Below are 17,861 nucleotides of genomic sequence, written 5' to 3'. Positions count from 1 at the left end.
AAGGGGTTGCAGATCATTACCCTATGTGGGCACGATATTCCTCAAGAAACACAGTGGCAGGCAAGATACTCTCTGCTATCAGGGATAATGGGCATGAGACAGATGCTACAGTGTCCATGATGGACCAGTGTGGAACGCCAGTGCAACAAAACAAACGGATGTAACCAATGGATCAAGAAAACAAAGTGATAACAGGCTAGCTAAGCGTGGAGTCATGAGGATAACGCGCGGTACTGAAGTAAACACATGGAGTAGGGTGAAGACATGAGGGTATGACAGCCGGTACTCTGGACAATCGTGACAAGGCGTCTGAAGACAGAAAGGAATATGCAGAACATGATAGAGCAGATGACAAACGGCGATTGAATGCGTAGAGTGACTAATAGTAAATCATAGGAGGCTGCGAAGGATGATGTTCCGCAGAGTACATCTCGTAATGCATGGTCTGAGGCGGCATATCCATGTACGGCCCGTAAGCATAGGGCTCGGGATAATAGTATTGCTGCTGGTAGGCAGGGTACGCCATTCCTTGTTCCAAGAACTGGGCTGGAGGCTGGTCGACCGGCGCAGCGCCGTTCGCTCCGGATAAATCACCCGTATGTTCCGCTAGGACGTCCCGCTGATGAGCCTCGGCACTTGATACAGCCGTTCTCAATCCTGAAGGCCTCGAGAAAGACTTCCTGCCATCAATTACGTCGGCCGGTGCGCGAATCTCGATGCGGCTACTCTGACGCGCTGGAACAAAAACTGGCACACCTGTGGACGGGTCTACGAACGACCCCACAGATGGGGTGTGCGGCTGCGAGAGGAAATCGGGAGACGATGCGGAATGGTGATTCATGTGCCCGGGAACAAAAGGCATGCCGGTAGAAGGATGTGGCGCATGCGCATGCATCATCGGGCGAGGGGTGAACATAGGCGGCGGCGCCTGCTGATGAAGGAAGACCGGACGACCTGTGGCAATCTCGTATGTCATGCCATGTTGGTCCATGCCAATACCCGGAGGTAAGGAAGGCGCATAGGCATACGGCGAACCAAACTGAGGTGACGTCTGAGGAACGGGAGAGAATGTCGTCTGGAGCGGGGGCAGAGCAGGCGGAGCAGGCCGCTGCGGCTCCTCAGACGGGACTTGTGTCAAAGGCGGAGCAGTGAGAGACGGTCGCCGAAGCACAGTTTCCTTGAGTTGGGCGCTTGGGGAGGCACTGCGTGGGCGTACAACAGGTGGTTTGAATGACAACAGCTCAAGAGGATTCTTCACTGCTGAAATTGCCGGAGTCACAGCAACTACCGTTACGGACGCCGCTGCCTCTTGCGTGACCTCAGTCTTTGTCCCGGACGAAGGCTCGATAGATGGGGATGGTGGCGTAGTAGACGAACTTATCTGCAGCCCCGGTTCGATTGTGAGGGTCTTGGATGGTATCTCAGGCCGCTTGTTCGGGACTAGATTTGGACGAACGGTAAACACATCCTCGATCGAGAGTTCTGCAACCGTCGTCGCAGATTCCTCCACAGCAAAGCCCTGCACTTCCGGGGATACCAACTGCTCAGTTGCCTTCTCCTTGCCGCGACTGTAAGGAAGCCGCACAACGAACGCTTTCTCGCCGTCATCAATGGGAACAGGCTCGAACCCAACCCTGGATATAGGGTACGAGCGTGGTGGCCCTCTGATGATGTGTTCGGGTCCACCTGGGAATTTAATCCGAAAGCCTGGACCAACACCAGGACGGGGTTTCAACGAGATTTCCCAGAAGAGAGGAGCGTCGAGCTGCTTTGTCCAGAGAGGCTCAGGCTTCATAGCGAACCACGGCCTGCCGGCGGGAATAGATGCAGGCTTACCCTGGCGAACACCCATGGGCGATGCAGTGCCTCGAGCAAAGGCACCACGTCCACGAGGGGTGAAGAAATCGGCCCTGCCACGGAACGCTGTACCTCGCTGCGAAACGGCGCGAGGTTCCTGCACTTCCTGCCTTTGCTTCTGCTGCTCACGCCGCCTTTCGTCTCGTCTTTTCATCTCCTCGAAGCCGTCATGCGTCCAAGTTTTCTCCACCGGAGGTACCTCTGCTTCAGCCGCCACACTACCTGGCTCACCTTCAGCGTTGTCACCTGCGACATGTACAGCCCCTTCGTTATGGAACCCTCGGCCCCGTCCACGGATACCAAAGCTTCGCCCCCGCGCTCGTGACTGCCAGCGACCTCTCCACCACCCACTGAGACTGCGGAGATCCTTGTCAAGCAGCCGATCATCGTGGCCCCAAAATTCGCCAACTTTGGGAACAAAAGAAGGGTCTGACTCCAGGCGTTGCTGATAGGCCTGACGTGCAGATTGCGTACGGGCACGACCACGAATAGATACGGTAGCAGACACAGCTTGTTCTTGCTGTTCAATTTCTGCAGCAGCCTCTTCAAGCTGAGTGACGCGTCTGGGCGGAGATGTCGGTGGTGCAGAAGTTGAACGATGTGGCGGGGGCTCCCTGTTCATCCTACGCGAGCGAGGGGCGGTGACGACTTGCTGATCAATACTTTGGGCACCGAGTTCAGAGAAATCTATGACGGGAAGGTCTTCTATCCCCGTGCCATGCTCAGCGGTGACCATCTCTGCCCAATCGGAGGATGTCGCGAACGGCACAGCTTCTGGTTTGGACTGCACCCCCTCCGTCAAACTATTACGGCCATCAAGCTCCGGAGGAGGAGGACTTTGTGTTGTACTTGGAGTCACGACCTCAGAACGGCGGTTCTGGCGAACGTCGTCCGAGTCTGATTCGGTCTCCGAGTCCGAGTCCACAGAGGAATGGTCATCGTCACTTTCATCGTCAGTCGAGAGCACGCGCTCGATTTCATCGTCGCTTTCAACATCACGTCTAGCTCGTCCACGACGTCTAATTCCGTGTGGCTTCTTGGTAGGAGAACGTGTAGATGTAGATGCGGGTAGACTTGTGACTGGCGCGGTTGGTGAGGACATGGTGGCTGTGAAGAGGAAATAATCAGCACGAGCTATTCGGGCAGATATGTGTCTCTTGCATACTCATTCAGAGGAGAGTAATAACAGATATATGAGAAGAACAAGTGGTGAAACAAATACAGGAGGTAGAGGGAGGAAGAGAGCGAGAGGCGCGAAGGAGGCGATGTGAGGGCAGACAGCAAGCAAAACAACATTTTTCTGCTAGAAATGTAGAGAAACTCTGAGAAAACAAAAGGTTTCCTGAAACACCCTACGCATGGTAAGTTAAATACCACTTTGTTTTCAGAGCATCTTCAGCTTAGATTTTAAACCTTGGGCGTGCAGTGTAATATTTATAAGGGACTACCTGCTGAGTCATTGACCATTTCGGTCTTATCTGTCGGCAAGCACCGAGCGCGTGAGAAATCGAAATTCGTCAAAAGCAAAAGTCACACTAATGTTCTCTCAACTGTATCGGACAGGATGGATGTCTCTGATATTCTCGCAGAGCATGTCGCTAAGCAGTCCGTCTAGCTTTCATTGCTCATTATATTCCACTGAACTGCTTTCCAGACAGTCGGTCACCGTCTACAAGGACGTTCCGCTTGAGGTGGACATAGGTTTCCTGACCGCCACTGACTTGAATCCTGTGGACGAGGAAAGCTACAAGTATGTCTCTGCGTGAACTCGGGGAGACATCTTTGACTTCTGTACTGATTTGTAGTGAGAATATTGAGGAATACTTGATGTCTACTGCTCGCGACGGTGTGCAGACCCTCGTCGCAGCCCTATTTTCCCTTCCTACAACTTCCTCGCCTGATGGTCCCCTCGCACAACTACCCTCGCCAACAACGCAACTTCCCCGTGCTAAAGCGCTGCCAAAGCCCAAGCCGCTCACCAAGTGGGAGCAGTTTGCTAAGGCAAAGAACATCCAGAAGAAGAGGAAAGAGAAGAAGGTGTGGGACGAAGAGAAGCAGGAATGGGTGGACCGCTGGGGTTGGAAGGGTGCGAACAAAAAAAAGGAAGTTCAGTGGCTCACAGAGGTGCCTGCGAACGCTGGTATGTACCTCTCTTATACGCAATCACGCAGGTGCTAAGGATCATTATTCCTCCAGATGCCGACTACGACCCTTCAAAGGCAGCGCGGGACGCAAGAAAAGCTAGGATCACCAAGAACGAGCGTCAGCACCAGCAAAACCTTGCTCACGCTCAGAGCGCGAGCGCTGGCTCAAGCATACCTGCTACGGCCGATCGGAAAGTGAAAATTTCAAGGACGCTGGCCATGACGCGAACAAGTACTGCAAGTATGGGTAAATTTGACCGTACGCTCGAAGGTGAGAAGAAGCTGAAGGGTGTCAAGCGGAAGGTGTGCAGTATGCCTGTCCAGCTTAACTCCATCACTCACTGTATGCGTGAATCAGTTCGAGCCAACCGAAGTGTCTGCATCCCAAGAGAAGTCACATAACTTGGCTATTCTGCAAAAGTTGGAACGAGAACCAGCAGCCAAGAAGATGAAGAAATTAGATGGTGGCGGAGATGACGTGCTCAATGTCAGAAAGGCAATCAGGACTGCAAGCAAAGGCAAAGGCAGTGCGGCTCTCGTGCGCGAGAGAGGGGGAAAGACGAACAAAACAAAGAAGGGTAGAAGATGATTCACCATTCTAGTCCGTCTGCGTACTATCTTGTGACTTCTGTACTGCTTTGCTTTGGGATGAATAACATCGTATAGATGGCATAGTGTATGTGCTACAGCACAGCATAATAACTGCTGGTGTAACATATGAGAAGGTCATCCATTCACCTGAACTCTCGAGCATCGTCTCCACCTCACTTGTTCGAATTGTCCATGGGCAACCTGCCAAGGTCCGCCTTGCCTTCCTTTATCCACTCTTCCTTCACCAATCTCTCTTTTTCCGCGTAATACAGCCTATACACCAATTTAATGGTGCCTTCACTGACGCCGGCTACCTGGCTAATGTCCCGTGCACTCTTGGCCTTACCGAGTAGATGGCATGTAAAGTAGATCGCACCACCTGCGATGGAGACAGGGGACCGTCCATCCGCAATACCAAGCTCACGCGCCTTCTTGATGATGTCCGCACAGATAGGCTGGACGTTCGGCGGCAGGTCGAGGTGGTTACAGTATCGCACGAGGAGGTCCTCCGGACCCCTCGCAGCGGCAGGTGTGGTCAAGTGGCGATCCGCCGTAGTCGATGCACCCTGCGTCAAATTGAACGCCTGCTCGAGCGCCTTGTAGCATTGCCCCAGGACCTTCTTGCTGACATGGGTGAGGTTGCAGATTTCGCGGAAGGTACGCGGGACGTGCGCTTGACGACATGCGATGAAGATACACGCGGCGATGACAGCGTCAAGTGGCTTCCCACGCAACAGTTTTTCCTCATCCGACCTCTTGTACAGCTGCTTTGCGATATCCGATATCGTCTTAGGAAGCGAGAACTGGTCGCACCAATTGGAGATGTCCCGGAATGCGACAAGGAGATTTCGCTCCGATCGATTGGCAGAGCCGCGAGAGGCTGCGCGCTGGAGCTCTCGCGCAATGCCTGAGCCACCGTCTCGGAAAGAGATAGCCGTGTCGAGCTGCTCCATGCCTTCCATGAGAGGGTCGGACGCAGCACCGACACGCGACGGGTCATCGCCCTCGTCATTGGCGAAAGTCTACACAGCAGTCAGCGTCCAATGTCAGCCATATGCATAGAAGGCACAAAGCGGTAAAGATATCTTACCCTCCATTCACTCCTGGTATCGACGATCCTGTCACCCAGGACCAGCCCACACGTACCACACACCAGATCGCCGCTGCTGAACTGCTCGACAATGTTCGGATTCGGATCTCGACACTCAGGGCAGATGAGACGGACAGCGAGATCGGGACCGAACGTCGGCTGCTGCGCTTTTTGCACGGGCTGAGCAAGCGGGAACGGCTGTGCATATGCCATGGTACGTGTGGGCGGAGTAGTGAGCGATTATTGGATTTCTACGCGCACGAGGGAAGATGCCTGTAAGGTGTATAGGAATATCAGCCTTTTGGGAGACATGGAGCAAGCCTACCGTCTAAATATGTCTTCTCGGCGAGAACGATGATGAGGGAAAGAGAGAAAGGAGGATGTGTAATCGCCTGGAGCAGCCACCGCCATTCATTCATCAATGGCTTAGTCAGCAGCAATGGATGGTAAATAAACCGCTTACCTGACTGAGACCCACCGTAGCTGTACTCTTCCCCGTCTCTGGACCATGGGTCAATGGTAAAATAGTGCTCTTCTGGTCTTTTGCATACATCGCTCATCGTGCATACCAGGAGTCTTTCTCAGCAAGACGATGTCCTCCGTCTGAAATTCAAGACCCTTGTGTACGTCTAGACATGCGACTATGTTGTAGGCTGCTCATGGATGTTCCATACTCAGAATGGGCGCCATCAAGAGAAAGAAGTTGGAGAAGGATGACCATCAAATCTCATATGAGACGTTTGTGAAGGAGCTTGACGAGGGTGATTCGTTCACTGCGACACTTATAGACGTGCTTGTCAACGTAAGTGTCAATTCTGGAGGCGCTTCCCTGTGCTGATTGCAGCAATTTCGTTGATCCACACAGGAAATGGCAGATCGTCGCACGCGTAAGGAGAAGCTCGACCGACGGCTAATATCCGAGCATACAGCCAAAATTCTCCGCATGCAAGCAGCGCCGCTGCACATATATCGTGGTCGTCGCGGTTTCCGTCGTTACCTCGATCGACCGGGCTTCAACGTCGCCTACACAGATCTTGTGGCAGAGATCACGGATGAGGAAGACGAGCATGTGGACCATCGTAGTGCTCATAGTGAGGTTGAGGCGCCCCTGGAAGGTGTTCGCCTGGGCACAGAGCTGTACGACGCCTTTGCTACGAGGTCCTACGAAGCGCCTTCGTACGATGTCCTGGGCAATGTTGCTCCCTCTGAGACGAGCTCGCTAGCCTCCAGATCTCTAGACGTGGCAGAGGGGGGTCCTGCTGCAACCGTGACCAGCCCACGTCCTCTGTCTCCCATGTGGTCGTCTATCGCGTCTCGCACAAGTTCCTGGCCGCATAATGCCTCTGCTGGCCCCTCCACCCTGACCCGGCAGAATTCGATCCGTCGGCCATCGCGTTCACGGACAATCGACTTCAATGAGTTTACGCAGAGACGCCGGTCGTCAATACGACAATCCGTAGAAGAGCAAGACAATGTGCGGGCAGAAGACTCCTCAGACGGGACCTGGAGGTTTACTCACACCCTTGACACCGCCGGAACTGAAGAATCTGCCTCGTCATCAACGTCATGGTCCCCCGGGCCTTACGCGAGCTGGCTGAGCGACACCTTCCGAGGTCGCCAGCCGCGCCGAACAGAGATAGCAGGCTCTTTTCCTTGGAGTCCCGAGCCTTCAGAGCCTTCTGGAGATAATCACGATACGGCTTCTCATGGAACCTCGACCGCCGATAATATGAGCTCATCACAACTGTTGCATTTGTTCACGGGCTCTGCGCCTGTGGCATCCGAGGGTATCGGTGGGCCTGCTAGCAGAAGGGCTAGTATTGCAGACGTTACTGAAGCTCGGAGACACGTTATCGCTCCTCGGCTTCGCAGAGGTGGTCTACGACCGCCTGAGACGCTGTTATCCCGCTACGCCTCTCCTGCCATCATGGAGTACGGCCTAGGGGAGAGTTCGGCGTACGCGCGAGACATTGAACTGAATGGATCTCGCGTGCAAGTTTCTAGCCCTTCACCCCCTAACTCAGACCAGAGGGACGATGCATCGACGCTGGAGGACTCGACGAGCAGCGATGTTGTACAACTGCCGACCCCAAGGTCGGCCACACCGGCCACGGACCCATCCAATGTGCTCTGAATGTATTGTCTGTAGAAAGTCGTTCGGTTTCGTGTTTGGGAGCTGTAGAACATTGCCTCCTATTGCGGCTCTGGGGTACTTACTATAGACAATTTTTGTGTGCATTCAATAAAATTCAAAATGACACCAAGCTTATGGGCGCTTCCGATTTACTCTGCTTCAGCCACCGCTTGAGCCCTTTACTGACAAAGTACCGCCATGATCAAGAGACGAGCTCGCCCACCGCCGCACATTCGGCAGAAGCCCCTCGAAGTAGAGGACGAGGCGTCGGAGCAGGAAGAGCATCAACCAGAAGATGAAACGCTAGAGTAGGTCCTATAGGTCATAGCCAAGGCTTCAAGCTGATCGAATGCTTGTCCACTGTCCAGCCTCGCGGACCTGATCGAGTTGCGCAAGCTCAGACGAACGAGGGAGGGCATTGACGTCCAGAAGCTTGTTAAGGGTGATGCAAAGAAACGTCGAAAGAGGCCACGCGAGGAAGAGGAGCAGGGTGGGTTAAAGAAGGGCGCACAGGCGAGTCGAGACGAAGACGAGTACGTCAATATCATCGTTGGAATCCACTGCAATGTCTGATTTACTGATGAGATGTTCAGAGAGGAAGATGATGCGGAGACCAAGGCACGTCGGGTAGTGAGGACGAACAACTTCACTCAGCAAACAAATGCTTTAGACGTGGATAAGCATATGTACGTACAGTCCAATGGATATGTGACAGAGATAACGAGTGAATGACGATACAACAGGATGGCATATATCGAGGAGAACATGAAGCTAAGACGAGGAGCACAGAATGAGCCGAAGAGGGATGATGGGCCACCAGATCCATACGCTGAATTGTTCAAGATACCAGAGAGGTACAAGGTAAACCAAGAGAAACGAGAACAAGACGAGGGCAGCGTAACCAACAGTATGACCATGCTGACTGCCATTCCGGAGGTCGATCTCGGAATGGAGTGAGTGTTTTGCCGATCCCGACTGTGAACCATTGCTCACCTCATCCGTCTCTCAGCACGAGATTGAAGAACATAGAAGAGACGGAGAAGGCGAAACGCGTGATCTCAGAGGAGCGGAAGGAGCGGAAGAAGAAGGAAGACGGAGAGGAGCATCTCGTTGCTACTCGCTGTGAGTTACGAGTCTATTCCACATTCTGAATGTCTTTCTAACCAATTGCTAGTCTATCGGCCTAATCTCAAGATGAAGTCCGATGCAGATATCATCCGAGATGCAAAGCTTGAAGCCATGGGCTTGCTTCCAGAGGATCATGAGTACCGGAGACCTCAACATGATCGTACCCAGATGGCAACAGACGAGCTCGTATGTATCATGCTTCTGCCTGTCCCTTCGCTCCTGAGTTCTTTGCAGGTTATGGAGCGTTTCAAGAAGAGAATGAGGAAATAGTGACTGCAGCACTCAGTCTATACTATGCGGATGTTGCACTGTAAGGCTGTACTATACTATTCCTTAATTTTTGTCTATATACAGTACTCAATCGCCTTGTCCACCATGCATCTGCACACGGACTCGTTTCCTAATGTAAATACGAATACGTTACGCTACAGGCGTGTTAAACCTGAGCCTTGGAGTTCATTTGCATCTTTGACTGATAGCAGATGCACGGCTGGAAGGCGGCTTCTTTCGTCAACGGTTGGCTGAGTGATCATACACAGTTCCTTGAAGCTTCGTCTAGGCGTATCTGACCATGAGAGGCTGTACGAGGACCGACATCTTGCTCAGCGCGGAGCTCGAGCGCCAATCGTGTACTCGACATTTCCATATGCGAAACGTTTTCTTGATTAGTAGGCTCACGAATTAGCCTTCGTAAAGGACTCCCGACAGCCGTTCCTTTGTCTTTGTACTCTCTCCAGATCTACTATTCACCCGTCTTCGCGGACTCTGCCTTTCAGTCAATTTGTCATCCAGCGTCAGCCTGCATGTCGTTGGGAGACACTCCCTCAGCGGAAGATAACATCGCACAGCCACAGAAGGAGGCTGCTGGTTTCTCGCTTGACAGCGTCCTGAACGGGGATCACGACAACTTAGGGCTTCCGAATGTCCAGGATGCGTCCGAAGATGAAGGTGCTCAGACTGGACACATAGTAGATGGATTTTGCGTAGAATGCGAAGGTACATAAATGAGTTGGCGCTCTGCATTCTGCGAGGTCTGACGATTGGCTTGTCAGATCAGCCTGCACAAGTCTTCTGTGAAACTTGCACAGACAACTATTGTGAAGTCTGCTTCGCCGCACAGCATCGAAAAGGCACTCGCAAGAGGCATGCCACAATGCCGTTGACGGGACAGAGAGAGAAGAAGGCAAAGTTACGGAATGATATATCTGTGCATGCCTCAAAGGACGTGCAGGATTCGCAGAAGGAGAATGGGAGTGCCGTAAGCCGCTTCCCGATATGCGCGCTCATTGCTGGACTGACACCTATTCATCAGATGCGCGATGATGGTGCTTCCGACGAAGAACTGGAACGTGTCGTGCATGAAGCATCAGCATCCGAGACTGCATCGAATGAGGCGCAGCAGTCGACCGTCGGCGAGTGGTTCGTTGACCGCGCGAAGTTTATCCCTATGCGTTTAACCCTTGGCGAACGTAAATATTTGCGCTTGCTGGAGGCTGCTTTGAACGTTTCTGAGTACACTGACAAGATTGACACAATCGGTTTCGGGCTGTCCAAGGCAAAGCGCATAGTGCACCAGATCCGCGAGCTATGTGCGATCCTGTCTGGGTTGGTACTATCAGCGGACTATAAGCAAGGGCAGGAGCTGTTTGCCGACCGTGACTTCCAGGCGAACGAAGATTTCTATCAGCAAATTTTCGAGCTTGGGAGACGGCATAAGATTGTAAACCCTGACAAGATGCGCTCCACATATGGCAAACTCATGTATCTCCTGCAGGTCAGTCCTCTTAAAGTCCGCATGCTCCGGATTTGTACCGACATCAAGATGTTCTAGGATAGCCAGACGCCGGAGGTCAAGGATATACTCAGCTTCAGCTGTGTGAAGCCAATCAAGACAGTGTACTCCGTCCTGGAAGCTCACGACGCCCTTGGCCTCTTGCGCGATGATCTCGTGGCGACCGCTACCAAAGAGATCACAGCTGAGGGCCGCTCGCGACGAGAAATTCAGAAAGACATCAAATCGAAAGAGCGAGCGATCGAGGTCCTTGCAGCTCGATATGAACGCAAAGGGCTCAGCCAAGAACAAATTTGCCAGTGTCTCTATAGCATAGGCGATAACCACGCCTTTCTTAGGGTGAATCGGGACCCATGTGACAAGATGATTGCGTACTTGAAGAAATACTTCCATCCGACGGAGGCAAGAGATGGCAAGAGTAGCCTGGCAATAAAAAATGGCAGGGGCGGCGCAAGGCTCACCCACGATCATTCAAAGCAATATGCATACGTTATTCAGAGCTTGACGCTTTGGCGCGAAGTTCTACATGGTATATAATCCATTCATGCATCACTACAGGCAATCAATCTCACAAGCGGCACTCAGATATGTTTCATCTATGGTCCCTCGCCGAACAGGATCTTCTTTCAGAAAATGTGCACTACCATCTGCGCGATACTGGTCAGGGCCTGAACCGTGTGCAGGCTGCGCCAAAGACGTCGCGCATGATGCACATCATCCTCAACCGTGCCCAGAGGAGTATTGGCTCGTGGATCGGTTCATCTGTCATTCACATGGGCGATCGTAACGTCCCGAATGCGCTCATGTTCATCGGTGAGCAGCCTTATTGCTTGCTCGCCAATTTCTCCAATTCACTGACCAATCCTCCAGACAAATACTCACAAATCTACCGCATCCTGCTCCCTATATGCAACACGCTCTCACAGGTACCAAAGCTGGCGGAAAACCCCGCGTTACGCTCATACATCGAGGATGAGTTTGGCAGTATGGATTCTCTATGCAAGGAGATCCTCGGGGATTTCTTCCGTCATGGGTTCGACGGTTCAGGGGCCGGCAACTACTACGACGCTGGCTCATGCATCGACGGACGGCTGACGAGCGCGTGGAACTGGTGTTCCTCGCTGGAAAAAAAGCGGTTCTTCCCGTTGTTCCTGTTGACAGGTGAGTCTACAAGTTCTAAGAACGACCGGATTCTCATTGTGATCTCGCTCAACAGGATTCATCGGCTTCGATGGAGAGTGGTAATGGACGAGTGTCTTCATTAGATGTCATACCGAATTATTGCATTGCTGTCGAGCGCTCCATGAACTTTCCCGTAGACCAATATTTGTGCAAATCGGCTTGTCCTTCAGTGCCGAGGTTCATTAGGATACAGCACTAGTACATCTCTCCTATACCCCGTCCGCAATATGGGAACAGAGCTCCCTTTTGTATGTAGACTCCACCTGATAATTACGCCGCGGCAGCCGCTGGCGGCGCAGGCGCAGGCGTAGGCGCAGGTACAGGCACCTCGGTCCCTGCCGGGGAAGCGGTGCTCGTACTAGCAACCGCTTCGGCACCACCTTTCCTTCTTGCGTCTGCGATGACGTCCAGCACGCCTGCCAGGCCAGTCTTCCAGGCGAGCAAGCGCTTCTCCAGCAGCTCCCACTGTGGGCGCTCGAACGCGCGTATGCCGGCTCGAGTGACATGCAGTGTCTGTGAGGTTTGTGAGAGGCGGCCTGACAGCAGGCCAGCGCGGATCACTGTATAGAATAGTAACGTGAGCAAATGCGTGGAAGGTCCGTTCAAGTAGGAGCAGCTACTACCATCGATGACCCATCGCTCCACGTCGGACTGCTCAACCTGCAGCGTCGAGGCAATCGTGGAGTATGGCAGGTGATGTCCAATGTTCTGGAAGCCAAGGGTCGCCAGGCTGAGCAGGCGAACCTTACGCTCGAGCTGCGGCCTCTCTAAGCCTGCGAACGAATGAATTGCATGTCATTGGCCTACTTCCGAGCACACGCAGCCAATCACGCACCATACTTTGCGAACGCGTCCGCATGACCCTCCTCCCATGCTTTGTACTCGGGTAAGCCGTCGTTCAAGAAAATCTGGAGGAGAGAGAACAGCTCGTGGTCCTTTGCTGCGACGACAGCGTCCAGACGGAAGAAAGCATCGAAGTCGAAGTACAAGGGAAGGCGGAGGGCATCCACGATGGCGTCCACGGCGGCAGTCTGAGCATTTGGCGATGAGGAGGGGAGAGAACGGACGTATGAAAGGGTATAGCCAAAGGCGATTTCTCTGAAGAGATATGAATTCGTGCATGATAGCGCGAGGGGAAATGCGAGAACACTTACGGCTGACCGCTCTTTGTATAAGCGGAGGCAACGGATTGAAGGAATTCGCTCTTTTCCTCAACAGAAATGTCCCACTCAGACGCCCACTTCTCTACATCTCCGCGTGAGAGGCCAAGCAGTTCGAGCTCATCATGTGTGCTTGCAAGCTCAAGCAACGTCTTGTAGACGAGCAGACGGAGGTTCGATCGACGAGGAAGCGCATTGAAGAAGTTTGACAGTCTATGAGGAAGATCAATGAGCATAGGATCGGACTGAGTGCACAGAGGCTTGCGTACATCCGATACTTGATGATACTTTGATCGGGAGAGCCTGCGATCGTTTGCAAGAGACTGACGAGACGCGCTTTCGCGTCGGAAGAGTCAAGAGGAAGAAGAGTGATGAAATGCGCAAAAAGTAAGTTGAAGAATCCCTCGATCTCTGTAGAAGAGTTGTGGTTCAGCGTCCCAAGACAAAGTGAGCAGACTTGCCCTTCTCTGAACCATCCCCGAGCCCATTCACTTCTCCCAGAACCATCGTGAACACATTCTTCCGTCGTGCCTCATCTTCCTCGATTGCAGGCTGACCTTCCGCGGTCTCTAAAATGTCTGTAAAAGGCTGAACGTAAGCCGGTCGTTCCTCCTCTGGGCGGCCGCGAGCAAGGTAGTCCACCAGCTCGCGAATCTGGAGAGCACAATGTCAGGGCGCCGCGTGGGGAAGCGTTCAGCATACACACCTGCTCAGAAAATGTGCCTTCCGCGAACACCGATACTGAATCTGTGGCCACCATCTTTGCGATTCCAAGGACAAGGCTGAAATTCTAAGTCGATCAGGGTGTATGTATACCGTGGGAGCATGACAACCATCCTGTGAAATAACTCTCAATGCGGAAATGTCGTCCAAATTATTCGTTATATGTATATATAATTACTCTCACATCAGACTGCAGGCTGATAGCGGCTGTACTGCACGTCTAACGTGAAAGTCACCAAGTTTGTGCGTATACCGTTGTGAACAATTTCCGCTCTATGTATGCGTATATCGTTGCGAACAGCCTCGCCGTGTGCGGCCGCATGCCATGTGCCACAACGAATCTTGATCTATGATTTGAGATTAAGCTTACCAGACGTGCAACGACAAGCGCCCACTCTTCTCCAGCAGCAGCCACGACATAGAACACGGTCTACACGTATACCCTACAGCCAGATTCTTGCGTACATATAACTATCTCGCTTGGTTCCGCCTGTCTCGCTCCTGTGTACACTATGAGCTTCTTCCGGTCATCCAATAACCCTACTCCTCCGCAACCCCCATACTCCCGTCTCCCTGCAAGCGGCAGTGCCGCGCATTTCCAAAGGGAACACGATGCTGGAAGCCGATCTCAACGCATACAAACACCGCGCTACGATGATGGTGCTCTTGCTGAGAAAAGAGGTTATGATCAGCGAACGCATGCACGGATGGGCTCAACGTACGCAACTACGTTGTGCGTTTCATAATGCGTACTCACACATCTATGCTTTAGATTCGTGGTAGCCTCAGCTCCCAGCGATGCACTTGCTCTATCCAATTGTCTTATCGTACACCCTTCCGACTTCACACAAGGCCAGCATGTACTCGTGAAGCAAGCGTTCCCTCTGACAACGAAGTAAGTTGCAATACCTCTTTGTATCTGGAATTCCTCGATTGCACGGCGATGCCTCATCCATTCTCCACTTTGACGAGCTGATCTGTCTCTGGAGCAACGTTTACGCTGTGCTCTCGATGTCAGGTACATGCCATCGGAGCAGTCTGCCCCGATGTCATGCATCCGCTGTGCGAGAGTACAGCATATATGCTACTGATAGGCGAGCGGTATTGGTATCCTGACTGAACTACAAGAGAGGGGCTACAATGCAGTTGATCCTGTATCTCTGGAGTCAACGGTCGTTACGGCATTGCCGTGCAATCGATTACACTCATACTCTAAGGAACCATGTCATACACCTTTTCTATCAATGTGCTGACAGTAGCTGAACAGACACGACGACACTGGTCGACTATCGTCAGGTTCTATCGGTGCTTCGGCCGTGCAACGTCAATGGATTGGTCTGTCGCTCACCGGCGACGAAGTCACCGTCGAGCCACTCTCTCCCTCTCCTCCTTACCTCCAATCAGTTGATATTGAAGTCGGCTTCCTGCGGCGTGGACATGAGATCGCCGAACAATTCTCTGCGGATGAGATGTCTCACAATTTCTTGAAGGCGTTTAGCGGGATCGTACTCGCGGTCGGCGAGATCCTCGTCTTCGAGTTTCACGGACAGAACTTGAAGGCGACTGTGAAGGCGCTTCATGTAGTCGACCTTCCCAACCAACCGGGGAAAGCTTCCCACGCGCCGACTTCATATGGGGTCGTGATGGAGAGGACAGATGTAACGTTCTTGAAGGCGAGCGATAGCGCGATCAAGATCAAGTCCAGCGCGAAGAAGTATGGCCTGGTCTACTTCAAGTTCTATACATGTCGTACTGACAAACATTTAGAGCCCCACCAAATGCCATCCTTGCACCGAACTTCAGGTTTGAAGACATGGGTATTGGCGGTTTGGACGAGGAGTTTGGCGCAATCTTCCGTCGTGCCTTCGCCTCGCGTGTCTTCCCTCCAGCGCTCGTTGAAAAACTCGGCATCCAACACGTGAAAGGTTCGTTTCGGTACGGTGAGTACATGAGCGATGGATCTAATGCTTGTGTTAGGTATCCTCCTCTACGGGCCACCGGGTACTGGCAAGACGCTGCTGGCGAGACAAATCGGGAAGATGTTGAATGCCCGCGAGCCCAAGATCGTCAACGGCCCGGAGATACTGAACAAGTACGTAGGCGCATCAGAAGAGAACATTCGGAAACTCTTCGAGGACGCGGAGAAGGAGGTTAGTGGTACATTTCTGTAGTGGTCGTCGATGCTCATTGCTATTACGTACTGTTGTAGTACAAGGCGAAGCATGACGAGAGCGGACTGCACATTATCATCTTCGATGAGCTGGACGCCATTTGCAAACAGCGTGGCTCAACTAGTGGAGGGACCGGTGTCGGTGATAGCGTCGTAAATCAGCTTCTATCCAAGGTATGCAATCTAATTAGTGCCAAGAACGTATGGATGAGATATTGACCGATGCACAGATGGATGGTGTCGACCAATTGAACAACGTCCTCATCATCGGTATGACGAACCGACTCGACATGATCGACGAGGCGCTGCTCCGTCCTGGACGTCTGGAGGTGCACATGGAGATCTCCCTCCCAGACGAGCACGGTCGCTTGCAGATCCTGAACATCCACACTGCGAAGATGCGGGCGAACAAAGTGATGGCAGACGACGTCAACCTGGAGGAACTTGCCGCACTGACGAAGAACTTCTCTGGCGCGGAGATCAATGGACTGGTCAAGAGTGCGACGAGTTTCGCCTTCAGCCGGCATGTTAAGGTAAACAAGGAGTTATTGTTGTGGCTATGGATCACTACTGATGATATGGTAGGTCGGAACGTTAGCGGGCATCTCAGACGATATCGAGAACTTGCGGGTCAGTCGGGAAGATTTCATGAACGCGCTCGAGGAAGTACAGCCTGCGTACGGTGTTGCGAAGGAAGAGTTGGAGCAAGTCGTCCAAAACGGCATCATCCACTATTCACAGGTCGTTGACGTCAGTGAACAAGATTTTCGCGCTACATTATGCATATTCTGACTAGATGATTTGTATCAAGGATATTCTCCGTTCTGGGAAGCTCTTTGTCGACCAAGTGCGCACATCAACGCGCACGCCGCTCGTCAGCATCCTGCTGCACGGCCCGCCAGGCGCTGGCAAGACAGCGCTGGCCGCGACGATTGCGCAAGCATCGCAATACCCTTTCATGAAACTTCTCTCGCCGGACGACATGGTCGGCTTCTCTGAGGCCATGAAGGTCGCTGCTATCAACAAGACTTTCTCAGACAGCTACAAGAGCCCGCTGAGCGTCATTGTGGTGGATAACTTAGAGCGACTACTGGGTGAGCGCCGGCGCAGTCTTATGTCGATATGTCGGAATTGACGTCAAGACAGATTTTACGCCCATTGGGCCGAGGTTCTCGAACTCTGTCCTGCAAGCCCTCATGGTGCTCTTTGGGCGGAGACCACCGAAGGTGAGCAATGTCGTTTTTGTGCACGGTGCATGCCTCATATCTCCCGCAGGGCCGTCGCCTCTTTATAATCGCTACCTCTTCACTACGACCCGTCCTGACGGACCTCGGTCTGTCAGAAGCATTCGACTCCGAGCTGCGCGTACCGCCCATCTCGAGCTTGCGCGCTGTCGAGCACGTTTTGGATGAACTTGAGCTCTTCCCAAGCACAGAGGAGCGGCGCAAGACGATTCGCATGCTGGAGCAGGCCGGGTTCGGCAGCTCTGAGACGGATGAGGACGAGACCATGTCGAAGCTGAACATTGGCATCAAGAAGTTGTTGAGCACTGCAGAGATGGCAAGGCAGGAGCCCGAGGCGATCGGGGAGAGATTGACACAGGCGTTGATGGGCTTGGGCATGTAGAATTGGTCATGCAGTTTTCTATGACCTGGTGGTTTCCTATGACCTGCCAGCTTGCATGTCATTGACTTCAGCACAATGAAACAGTTCCAAACAATGCAAATGCGCCGGAGACTCCTTCGTTCTGCATCAGAGTCTAAATGAATGACATACATTTTCCTGGCGCCGTGGTGCTTCCAGTGCGCATCGAGGCGTCGCCAGAATCGCGATCAAGAATCCCAAAAAGGCATAGAGCACGTGGGCGAGGCCGCGTTCTGTGGCGGCAGC

General features: G+C 52.8%; 8 protein-coding genes across 8 annotated transcripts; 5 read left to right on the top strand and 3 right to left on the bottom strand.

The window, feature by feature from the left end:
* Positions 1-101: 101 nt before the first annotated feature.
* LAESUDRAFT_223614 (uncharacterized protein) lies at positions 102-3,259 on the bottom strand. The gene is made up of 2 exons (XM_040901631.1): positions 3,023-3,259; positions 102-2,964 (listed from the first exon to the last, which is right to left on the bottom strand). Exons 1-2 carry the CDS (start codon positions 3,024-3,026, stop codon positions 380-382), a joined length of 2,589 nt encoding a protein of 862 aa, XP_040763377.1. The 5' UTR covers positions 3,027-3,259; the 3' UTR covers positions 102-379.
* Positions 3,260-3,404: 145 nt separating this feature from the next.
* LAESUDRAFT_702035 (RRS1-domain-containing protein) lies at positions 3,405-4,931 on the top strand. The gene is made up of 5 exons (XM_040906466.1): positions 3,405-3,462; positions 3,512-3,607; positions 3,663-3,997; positions 4,054-4,304; positions 4,360-4,931. Exons 1-5 carry the CDS (start codon positions 3,422-3,424, stop codon positions 4,588-4,590), a joined length of 954 nt encoding a protein of 317 aa, XP_040763376.1. The 5' UTR covers positions 3,405-3,421; the 3' UTR covers positions 4,591-4,931.
* Positions 4,751-6,065, bottom strand: LAESUDRAFT_681193 (transcription initiation factor IIB). Its single transcript, XM_040905757.1, has 3 exons — positions 6,008-6,065; positions 5,683-5,955; positions 4,751-5,614 (listed from the first exon to the last, which is right to left on the bottom strand). The coding sequence occupies exons 2-3, from the start codon at positions 5,893-5,895 to the stop codon at positions 4,766-4,768; spliced, it is 1,062 nt and encodes a 353-aa protein (XP_040763375.1). The 5' UTR covers positions 5,896-5,955; positions 6,008-6,065; the 3' UTR covers positions 4,751-4,765.
* A 105-nt stretch (positions 6,066-6,170) lies between these two features.
* On the top strand, positions 6,171-7,959 carry LAESUDRAFT_813437 (uncharacterized protein). The gene is made up of 4 exons (XM_040914489.1): positions 6,171-6,201; positions 6,255-6,305; positions 6,361-6,484; positions 6,548-7,959. Exons 1-4 carry the CDS (start codon positions 6,191-6,193, stop codon positions 7,814-7,816), a joined length of 1,455 nt encoding a protein of 484 aa, XP_040763374.1. The 5' UTR covers positions 6,171-6,190; the 3' UTR covers positions 7,817-7,959.
* Positions 7,960-7,968: 9 nt separating this feature from the next.
* Positions 7,969-9,450, top strand: LAESUDRAFT_726924 (uncharacterized protein). The gene is made up of 7 exons (XM_040909127.1): positions 7,969-8,124; positions 8,185-8,349; positions 8,410-8,502; positions 8,560-8,769; positions 8,826-8,938; positions 8,991-9,130; positions 9,179-9,450. The coding sequence occupies exons 1-7, from the start codon at positions 8,015-8,017 to the stop codon at positions 9,212-9,214; spliced, it is 867 nt and encodes a 288-aa protein (XP_040763373.1). The 5' UTR covers positions 7,969-8,014; the 3' UTR covers positions 9,215-9,450.
* Positions 9,451-9,747: 297 nt separating this feature from the next.
* LAESUDRAFT_655405 (uncharacterized protein) lies at positions 9,748-11,981 on the top strand (the record flags this gene model as incomplete). Its single annotated transcript, XM_040904552.1, has 7 exons — positions 9,748-9,940; positions 9,997-10,202; positions 10,257-10,718; positions 10,776-11,265; positions 11,322-11,549; positions 11,607-11,897; positions 11,953-11,981. The coding sequence occupies 7 exons, from the start codon at positions 9,748-9,750 to the stop codon at positions 11,979-11,981; spliced, it is 1,899 nt and encodes a 632-aa protein (XP_040763372.1).
* On the bottom strand, positions 11,769-13,879 carry LAESUDRAFT_813435 (PCI-domain-containing protein). The gene is made up of 8 exons (XM_040914488.1): positions 13,785-13,879; positions 13,540-13,732; positions 13,348-13,489; positions 13,073-13,291; positions 12,754-13,016; positions 12,542-12,691; positions 11,953-12,478; positions 11,769-11,897 (listed from the first exon to the last, which is right to left on the bottom strand). The coding sequence occupies exons 1-7, from the start codon at positions 13,836-13,838 to the stop codon at positions 12,189-12,191; spliced, it is 1,311 nt and encodes a 436-aa protein (XP_040763371.1). The 5' UTR covers positions 13,839-13,879; the 3' UTR covers positions 11,769-11,897; positions 11,953-12,188.
* A 313-nt stretch (positions 13,880-14,192) lies between these two features.
* LAESUDRAFT_726921 (AAA-domain-containing protein) lies at positions 14,193-17,719 on the top strand. The gene is made up of 11 exons (XM_040909126.1): positions 14,193-14,519; positions 14,574-14,696; positions 15,069-15,515; positions 15,569-15,726; positions 15,779-15,951; positions 16,011-16,145; positions 16,202-16,504; positions 16,557-16,721; positions 16,783-17,065; positions 17,118-17,197; positions 17,247-17,719. Exons 1-11 carry the CDS (start codon positions 14,314-14,316, stop codon positions 17,595-17,597), a joined length of 2,424 nt encoding a protein of 807 aa, XP_040763370.1. The 5' UTR covers positions 14,193-14,313; the 3' UTR covers positions 17,598-17,719.
* Positions 17,720-17,861: the final 142 nt, after the last annotated feature.

Source organism: Laetiporus sulphureus, assembly GCF_001632365.1.
Source record: "Laetiporus sulphureus 93-53 unplaced genomic scaffold LAESUscaffold_25, whole genome shotgun sequence".
Lineage (NCBI taxonomy): Eukaryota > Fungi > Basidiomycota > Agaricomycetes > Polyporales > Laetiporaceae > Laetiporus > Laetiporus sulphureus.
The sequence above is the reverse complement of the archived record's forward strand: the minus strand, read 5'-3'. Positions and strand labels throughout refer to the sequence as shown.